We start from the raw sequence: 10,241 nt of genomic DNA, 5'->3' as shown, positions 1-10,241 counted from the left end.
ATCTGTTCTCCCTTATAGGTTACTCTTTGTTTCTCCCTTGCTGCTTTCAGGATTCTCTCCTTATCCTTAGTTCTGGCAAATTTATCTATGATATGTAACCCCTGACTTCTAAGACCCCAGCCACTCCCTCTCACTCTAAGATACAGTTGTGTTGGCTTCTCTTTATATGTAATTTGTCTTTTAAAGGATGACAGCTTTTAAATTTCAATTACATAACTCTTTTGAAACACTTCTACTCTGGATTTTGTGTGTGTCTGTGTTCCCTAAATGCTCTACACTTACTTTCATGTTTGTTCTTAACACTTTGGATAATAATCCATTAGTTATGTTGTGTGTTAGACTGAGCTAGAAAAAGATTCTGTATCTCAATATTTCAGCATATAGCCTTGTTCCCTGTTAGATGAATGGATGTTTGATTGGAGTTAAAAATATCACAGTGCAGCCACACTGAAAATCCATATTTGAGGAGCTGTATAATGACCTTATTTTTCCATTATTTTAAATAAACTGTATAAATGTTTTCAATTCCTTGTTACTTTGGAGAGTCTTAAAGACCATCAAGGGACTTACATCTCAAAAGTGAGTGGCTACTTTATTAAAATACTTCTGAAGAGGTGAATTTAATAATTCAGGATCTTGTCCCTTCTTTGTTCTTATGTGAAAGAAAATACTTTGGTTATGCTCTTCTCAAAGGACTGTCTCCTTCTCAACATGCCCGAAGTATATGAGATGAAGCCTCACAGTCTTTGCTTTTAAGGCTCGCACTTGCTATACTTCTTTCAAGATTTGTTTGTTATTTTAGTAGTCCATGGTATATTTAATATTCTTCAACACTAAATTTCAGGGACATCAGTTCTTTGACCTTCTTTACTCATTATGTAGTTTTCATATGCAAAAGCATATGATAATGTGGATCACAGAAAATTATGTATAACATTGAGAAGAATGAGAATTCCGGAACACTTATTTGTGCTAATATGGAACCTGTAAGAGGATCAAGAAGCAGTCATTCAGACAGAATGAAGGAGTGCTGGATAGTTTAAAATCAAGAAAGGAATGGGTCAGAGTTATACGCTTTCACCATACCTAGTCAGTCTGTATGCTGAGCCTATATGAACTATATGAAAAATGTTATATCAGGATTGGAGGAAGAATCATTAACAGCCTACATTATGGAGATGACACACCTGACTTGCTGAAAACGAAGGGGACATGAAGTACTTACTACAAAAGGTCAAACACTGTAGCCTTCAGTACAGATTACACATTAACATAAAAAAGACAACCCCACACCAAAAACCACTTCTCACAACTGAACCAATTAACATCACGATAAGTGGAAAACAATTGAAGCTGCCATGGATTTCCTTTTCTTGCATTCATGGTCAATACCTATGGAGACAGCATTCAGAAAATCAAATGATATATTGCAGTGGGCATATCTACTGCCAAGGATATTCTGAATGTCTCTGGTATGGTCAGTTTATTTGTGAACTTTTTATTGAATAGCTTTAAGATAATCTTAATACACCTAAAATTTTTTTAAATTTTATTTTAATAATTTTAGTGAACATTTACAGAGATTTTGGATTTGCATTCATTCATTGTTGCATTTTATACCTAAAAATCTTAATCTGATTTCTTTGCATTTTATTTGTCTAACCCAAATCGTGAAACTTGGCAGCTGTCCCTGACATCTTCTTTTTCATTCTCTTATGCCCTTTTATCATCAAGTCTGCCCACTTTGAGTATATTTTAAATCCAGCTATTTTTGTCCATCAACGGTTTCCATTGCTGACCGAGAAATCATCCTGTCTTGCTTGTATTACTGTGGTAACTTGTGTTCAGGTACCTCTGTCATCTCTGTTATAGTTTGTTCTTCACCAAACAGCAAAAAATGATCTTTTTTTATTTCAAATGCTTCATTTATTTCTGGAGCAAGCAAGAAAGGCTAGGAGGGAGATGATGTGACTATAAACAGATAACTCAAGGATCCTTATAGGGGTTAAACTGTTCTGTATCTTATGTCCATGTTAGTGTCTTAGTTCATATTGTGCTGTAGTTTTGGATGATTTCTCTGTTGGGAGAAACTGGTTGGCAGTTTCTTTATATTTCAATTCTAGACCACCACACAAACTTGATTATTGCAGAAAGATGAATCACATGAAATATTTTTTATATTTCCATTGTACTATAGTCTCAAAATACAAATCAACTTTATGGAAGGATTTGAAGTATTGGAAGCATTACCGAAATGGAGTTAGCATATGCTGTTAGAAAAATAGCACTCATAGATCTGCTTGCTAAAAGATTACCACAGATTTCATATTTGTAAAAAATGCAATAGCACACTAAACAAGAGCTCAATAAACAAGGTGTGTTTTTGTCTGGTCTTATATACCACTCATGCATATGCATATTCATTCTCAGAATATTATTTTTGTGAAAATCGAGTCTAGGGTGTCCATTCTGTACTATGAGCTATTAGTACAAAGGAGAGGAGATAGTCTGCATTAAACAAGCTTAGTGTAGTAGTGTTTCTTGACAGAAGTGTGCATTAAAACAATTTAAGAGGTTTAAAAAACATAACTGCCTCATTGCACTTCTGCATGTCTAGTATAAGGCACACATACCTGCGTAAAGCACAAGCCTTCAGATTAGATAGGGAGAAAAGTCAAACTTAAGATTCTGATTCTCGGAAGGCAGGGCCCAGAAACCTGCAATTTCAACAAGCTTTTCCATTGGTCTTTAATATTCTGTTAAAAGCCACCACTGGTCTGGTGGGTGGTAATAACTCTTCATCTTGTTTTGATGGCAACAATTATTTCCTACTTTTTTTGCTTAAAAATGCATGTTTGTTTGTTTTTACAGGAGCAGAATTACCAGGACAAGTTATTTCCAGGGCAGCTTCCACTCTTGCTACGCTGGCCATCTCCATCACAGGATATGAATCAGGCAGTGAAGACCAGCCCTCAACTCAGCCTCCAGGTGACTGACATTATGAAGGAATGCAATTGAAATTGAATATCATCTTAAAATCACATTAACATCACAAAACATAAACTCACTCTTACTGGTCCATTATCTTTTCTCTTTGATTTCTCTTTTTACATCTCTTTTGTCTTTATCTACTTTTTCATGCCTGGAATTATTTTACCTTCTTATCTTGGTTCTTCCTGTCTCCATTCATTTGTTTCTAAAAGCTTTTTTGTTTTTATTTGTTATTTTTTTTTTCCATTATAACAGCCATCTTGTTATTTTGTTCTTTCTTGCTTTCCCTTCCTATTACTTTCCTTTGTTAGTGTCTTATTTAACTTTTTCTAATTCCTTTCTTTCCCTACCCTGGTATTATTTTTTGTCTTAGTATTTTATTTTTCATCTCTTTCATTTGCTGTTCAGTTCTCCATTGCTTTAATTTAATTTTTTTTTAAATTAATTAATTTATTTATTTTTCATTTCAATGAACATCTACAGAGATTTTGGAATTCCGTTCATTCTAATTTAATTATTCATGTTGGGTTCCGCCATCCTTCCTTTTTTTAAGCTCTGACTTTTAATTTTTTCCCCTTAGTCGTACAAATTTTGTTTTATAACATTTTCTCCAGCTCCCCCTTCCCCTCCCCCTCCCTGTTTGATCAGTTACTATATCTTGTTGGTTGGTTGTAATGCACATTTGTTTATCTTCCCTTTCCCTAATCCGTTACAGTGACCATTGTCCTTTCTATTCCTGTACTCCCACCTCTTCTTTTTTGCTTCATCTTTCAGTCATCTATTTATCTGACAGTCTTTGCTTTTCCTCTAAAATTTTTTTATTTGTATGCCCCTTTTGCATTTGTTCTATTTCCCCTAAAATAGATTTTATTGGTTTTTTTCTTGATTTTGTGAAGCCAGCCCACAGAGATGTTTCAGCTTCCCTTGATATACCGTCTGGTAGATTTATACCAGCTTTGGAGCTACACCATACTTTTACAGAGCTCAGGAAGATTAAAGGCCATCTTCCCTGTGCTGAGAGATCTGATAGTATCTGAGGTATTTAGAGCCAAGAATTATGATGCACTCTTCTTGAAGAGCTAACATTAGAGAAGTCTTGAAGAAAGCATCAGCTCATCAGATAGCCTTTGGGATAGTTGTTCTTGTTAAGGCCCATTTGTCAACTCTACCTCTGACTCATAGCAATCCCGTGTATAACCATAAATACAACAGGAGGAAACCTTTCCTAGTAAGAGCAGTTGGTTTCATTTTAGGTCAGATGATACAGAAAAGCCATGTTTGTGTCAGAAAAATACATACACAATTACTATAAAGTTCTTTATAAAAGAAGAATTTTTTTTTAAAAGAAGAATTTTTTAATGAATTCTTTTATGTGTTAATATTGTTTATATGGCTTGAGTAAATTTTATGCATTAATTATAAGCTATTTTGTTATATATTTCTTGTCTCCCATTTCTTAATTGCTCTGTGTTACTCTATAGTAAGGTGAATGAATAGAGCATGTGACATTTTTTTACCCCATCTTCAGAAACCACGGATAGGAAGGAACCCCCTCCGCCGTTGTCTTCATCTTCTTCAGCTTCCACCCCTTCACCCACTCTGGGCAGACCAAGACCTGAAATGACAACTTTTCTTAGAAAGAAGAAAACTAGTGATATCTACTTTGTGTTTCTGGTTTGGGCCTTCATTGCTGTCCAGATCTGGCTGAACCTGTGGATTATACAGTTATTGCCGGTGCCTGTTGCAGGTCATTATCTGATTAATTTTCTTTGAGAACTATTTATATTTTTTAATTTATTTGATTTTAGTATTTATTGATAGTTTTGCTATTCTAAATGTAATAATCTTTTGTTTATATTTAAATAATAAACATTATTTTGGAAATGTATCGCTTTGGTAATTCTGGCAGGTTTTAATAGGCTGTAAATTGCGTGGGAGGAGATTTCTTATCTTTTTCCCACAGAGGAGCTGGTGGATTTGAACTGCCTGTCTTTTGGGTTGACAGTGTAACTCCTTTACCACTAGGCCACCAGAGCCTTTTATAGTAAAAATGTGTATATGAAACTTGTACATGAACTTGATAGCTCCACTTAGTTACTCGTTGGGCTTTATATGATGCTGTGGAAGAGAAAGCTAACAACAATCTAGAGTGGAAGGTGTATAATTAAAATTTGAAAAAAAAAATTGAGAGCCACTCTGAGTAAAGTAAAATACTTTTACAGTATATTTTTCTTTTTTACAGTATATTTTCTTTTTCTATAGTGACAAAATACATCTAGCATTAAATTTGCTACTTTAATAACCATTTTTAAGTGTATGTGGTTCAGTGGCATGAATTGTGTTCATAGTGTTACACAACCATTGTTATTGTTTTTATGTGCCATCAAGGAGACTATGACTCATAGTGACCCTTTGAACAGTAGCTTATGCACAATGTTCTGCTGCTAACGGAAAGATTGGTTGTTCAAGTCCACCAGACTCTAAACAGCTTCCTGCTGTCAAGACTTGAAGCCTCAGAAACTCGATGGCAGATCACTGAGTTGAAATGGTGGGTGTAAGGTTAGTGGGGTTGTTTTGTTTGTTTTCCGTTTAAAATTGACAAATCTGTATTTTGTTTATATATTTTGTCTTTATAGTCTGGGTACTCAAAAAGCTTATTATTCACTTTGGGGTTGTGAACTTCCTGGAGAAACGCTGCTACGTGTGGTGGCAGGTTGTGGAGCACTTCCTGAAGGAGCGGCAGGAAGCTCTAGCGCCTTGGCCAATTATTGGACTTGGAAAATTCTTGTTAAAAGTTGATAGCAAGGTATGCTATATTGAGAGCATGGGCTGTTGTACTGGGGATTATATGTTTTATGATTTAAAATACTCCACACTACATAGTGTTTGTAGTATAGTTTTTGGTAACATGTTTAGTATTTAATTCTGTAGGATTATTTTCTTTATTGTTTTGGTGATTCCTATAGTTAAATTTTACAGTTATTATTATAGCTTACATAAAAAGTAAGATAGATTTGGTTTAAATAAGTATTGAGTAAGATGTTTTCTTCTGCCTCTAAAAAATGACAGAAAGATTATTGCAGAACCTTAAACTCCCTCTTTCTATAAGGGCCAAGCTGAGCTACAGAGAGAATGAGTGACTTGACTAAAATCATATGACCAGGTAGTGTCAGGTGCTATGATAGATCCTAGAAAAAAATCAGCAATCAGAAAAAATCAGATGTAAATATTCACTGGCAGAAATTCAGTTTCTGTTTATTGGCGAGAGACAGCAGCAATTCAGTGAAATTCAGACGCATGGGGGAGATTCAGAAGTATAGTAGTTAAGAGCATGCATTTCTATTTCTTTTTTTTCTCTTTTTTTAAGTTTTATTTTAATAATTTTAATGAACATTTACAGAGATTGTGGATTTCCATTCATTCATTGCTGCACTTCTCTCCCTGCCCAGCCCTCTCTTTTTCTTTTTTTAAAAAATTTATTATTAATTTCAATGAAAATTTACAGACTTTGGATTTCCATTCATTCATTACTGCACTTTTCTCCCTGCCCAACCCTCCCCTCTAGTACACTACCCTCTTTGAAAAGTAAAAGAAAAATTCTTTCATTGTTTTACAAACCCTCCCCCAAGTTCACTCTACTATGCAACTTTCGCTCTGAACTCCTGTCAAGAGCATGCATTTCTTAATTCACAATCTGATTTCAGAGCTATTCTGCTTCCTAGCGTTGTGACCTTGGACAAGTTTCTTAACCTTTTGTGCCTCAGTTTCCTTAACGATATGTAAGGGAACAGCATCTACCTTCTGCCCTGGTTTTAAAGGTTAAATGAATTAATATGTATAAAATCTCTAGATATATGCCTGGTATATAGTAACTTCTACATAAATGATGCAGCTTTTTAAATATATGAAAATCAGAGTATAGTGGTTCAGTAGTGAAGAGTAGTAGGAAAGGAAAAAAGATGTTGGTAAAGTATATTCTAAAGCATGCGTAGTTTATTAGGCATGGAAAGAAGAACAGGTCGATAGAACAGTGCAGAGGGCATAGAGACGTGTACATTGTACATTGTTAAGGTATGCCAAGGAAGTGGGCTTGGTTGGAACACAGAATGGTGAATGATAGAAGGTAAAGCGAGAGAGACTGGATCAAGAGAGTCTGTGTGGCTGTGCTGAGCAGATTGGATTTAACACAAAGGCTAGGCACTATTTCCTTTAATGGATCCATCACAATTTGAAATTGAAAATATTGTTACCTGAAACCAATGTAGATTTGAATTGAAAAAATAACTGGATTAGGGTGAGAGGGAAGTAAATATTTACATATCCCAAATAAAAATATTGCTCGTTAAATGTAAATAACTATATTACATTTTCTTACATACTACCTGTCCTCTGAATGTTTATTAATTTTAATTCTACTAGTACAACATTAGTTTTAGTGCCCATTTTATTCAGCACTTAGCAATAAGGAATAATTTTTTTAATCCATTTTCATTTGAGTAAAAATTACTATCTCATGTTTGCTTTCCCCCTTCCCCACTAAAATGGGAGAAATGTGACAATTATTGTTATTTTAATTTCAAGTTTTGAAAAATGAAAATGATGTTAATTATCCTTTTATATGCTTCAGGGTGCATTTTGGTCAGGTGCATGCTTATATTCATTTTTGAACTTTCAAAATAAGAAAGAATGACTTTTCACAACTATCAGACTGTTTATCACATTACTGTGGTACTGATGAGAAGCTTTATTTTACTAGAGCTAATTGAGCATTTCAATTTTTTGCCTTACCAGTATAAAAAATTACATGCTAAAACCTAATTTCCTAAGTACACCACAAATACTTACACTTAGAATACTTCATTTAGAGAAACTTAACAATGTAATGTGTCAGTTTAAGTTCCGGAAGCATCAGAACATATTTGTTACAGAGACCAAAACCAAACCAAACTCATTGCCATTGAGAGGATACCAACATAGCAACCCAAAGAACATCGACAGATTTGAACTGTCAACCTTTCTGCTAGCGGCTAAGCACCTGGCAAGCAAACATTTGACTTTTTTTATATTAATTTAGGTGCTAATATGTTCTAAGGAAGAACAGAAAATGAATTAAACTGTATTCTGAGGTATAGCATAAAACAAACCAGAATAAATGGTAATCACAAACTATATATTTGTTTATAACTGATGCTAAAGCTTTGTTTGTTCTAGTACAACACTGTATTTGAACTGCTATTTTGGGAGGGAAAAAAATCTACATTGTTCTATCACATTTTAATTGATACATCACTGTTTCTGAAGTGATCACTGTGCAAGAAATTCTTTGAAGTGTTTGCCTAACCTGCATAGGATGTAGTTTAGGATAAATTCTGCAAGGAGCATTTATAATCATGCTGGAATTATACATGGATTACAGTTTTGGGAGTCTCTCTGTTTTTTGTGTTCCTTACTTTTAGGTTATATAATCATCAGAAAGAATATTATAGTATTAAATATGATGGGGTTCAGATGAGATAGTGTTTCTGTGAAGGAAAAGCAGTATATACTATAGAAAATATGTGCATAAAAGTCGAGATGGAACAAAATGGGCCAAATATATTAATAGAATGTTAAATGTATCTCATTTTTTTTACAAAGCACTTACTGTTCCGTGTAGACATGGAAATGTTTTTACCTTCTGAAAAAATATGAAATAACAGACTTTATGTTACAGCTACAAAGTTTAATGGAAATTTGGATTGTAAACTTGAATTAGTTTGTACAAGTAGTAAAATAAAATTGACCATAAGGGATTGTAAGAATTTTTTTTTCCTGCTCTGCAGAATTTATAGTGGTAATTTAAATCTATAAATATTAAAATTATTTAGCATATTTTAATTGTTACCTAACCAACAAAGTTTTTTGTTACCATCATTTTGATTAGTGTATATTTTAAAGGAAACTAAAGACTCCTGATTGTAAAACTTTGCAAATGCATTATAATTTTGGGAGTTTCTTTCTATTTTTTGTAGCTTCTCCTTTGCCTGGAATAATTTCTTCTCATACTGTCTGTGACTTTCTTTTCTTTTCATGCTGTTTTTTGCATCTCTAATGATGGTCCACTGTTCTTCTCTTTCTCACCTTATCTCCCATCTTCAAGCTCTGGCACTGGCTAAATAAGAAGGTAACTGAACACATAGACGTTGCTATTTACTATTGAATTCTGTAACTTTCCCCATTGGGTTTCGGTGTTCAAACTAAATTTGTTTTAAGTTCTAATTATAAGCTATGGAAGGTCGTAAAGCTTGACTATTACTACAGTACTGTTAACTATTTTATAAAAGTCTCAACAAAGGCTATCTAGGATAGTGTCCCTGGCCCAGGTGTTTGTAAGCAGTTTGTCTTTTTTGTCCACTGTGATCTCCATTTCTCTCTTGCTCTGTAATACTGCTCTTTGCTGTGTGATCGTGTATTAGACTTTTGTTACTGAGAGGAGAAAAAAGCTTGCTCTTGTTATTTTATTTAATGACATTTTCAGCGATTTAAGAAAAAAAAAAATCCGTGAAGTGTTTGTGTGATTCCCTTGGCTGCTAATTTTATATGTAGTTTCTTTTTAGAACTACTATTTTTTTTTTTCATTTCAATTTTGTAGTTTTTTAATATGATTTATGTATAAATTGTTTTACTAATTCCATTAGATCTCACATACTGAGATACAAGTTATATCTAATATTTTTAAAAGCTGATTATAAAATTCAGGTTTTTAATCTCTCAACTATAAATGTCTTATTTTCCTGTTTAATTGTTTAAGATTGGTAATTTGACAAACGCATTTCCTTTATCTCTTAGCCCCAACCCCAGAACCATCAATCTCTTCCACCTTCATCTGTCATCTGTTGTTTTATGCTGCTTTTGAGTCAACTTCAACTCATAGCGACTCTATGTACAGTGTATCTGAACCTTGCCTTGTCCTGCTCTCTGTATTCTAGAGTGTGCTAAACTGTCCTAATAAATTTATCTGCCTTCAGTCTTTTCTCTCATTAATCATTTTTTTAGCTCAAACTAGCTTTATTGGAGTGCATTTTGACTTGCAGCAACCCTGTAGAACAAGTAGAGCTGCCCCACAGTGTTTCTGAAACTGTAAATTTTTACAGTAGCAGACTGCCTCTATTCCCTGAAGAACATGGTGGGTTTGAATTGCTGACCTCTTTGTTAGCAGCCCAGCTCTTATAACACCATAGTTAGGGTGGTCTAAATTTGATCACTGTGCT

The 10,241-nt window shown here is 34.0% G+C and overlaps 1 protein-coding gene across 1 annotated transcript in view; it reads left to right on the top strand.

Moving 5' to 3' along the window:
* The window catches only part of TMEM245 (transmembrane protein 245), a 98,112-nt gene that overhangs the window by 34,456 nt on the left and 53,415 nt on the right, over positions 1-10,241 (top strand). Inside the window, exons 4-7 of the mRNA XM_006886919.1 lie at positions 2,872-2,988; positions 4,520-4,738; positions 5,628-5,797; positions 9,131-9,154. Of these exons, the coding sequence (XP_006886981.1) occupies positions 2,872-2,988; positions 4,520-4,738; positions 5,628-5,797; positions 9,131-9,154 (530 nt within the window). The remainder of the gene's footprint in view (positions 1-2,871; positions 2,989-4,519; positions 4,739-5,627; positions 5,798-9,130; positions 9,155-10,241) is intronic.

The sequence above is a fragment of the Elephantulus edwardii genome, unplaced genomic scaffold (assembly GCF_000299155.1).
Source record: "Elephantulus edwardii isolate Elephantulus edwardi_28Jun2011 unplaced genomic scaffold, EleEdw1.0 scaffold00052, whole genome shotgun sequence".
NCBI lineage: Eukaryota > Metazoa > Chordata > Mammalia > Macroscelidea > Macroscelididae > Elephantulus > Elephantulus edwardii.
Note: the sequence above shows the minus strand (reverse complement) of the source record. Positions and strands in the feature narration are given on the sequence as shown.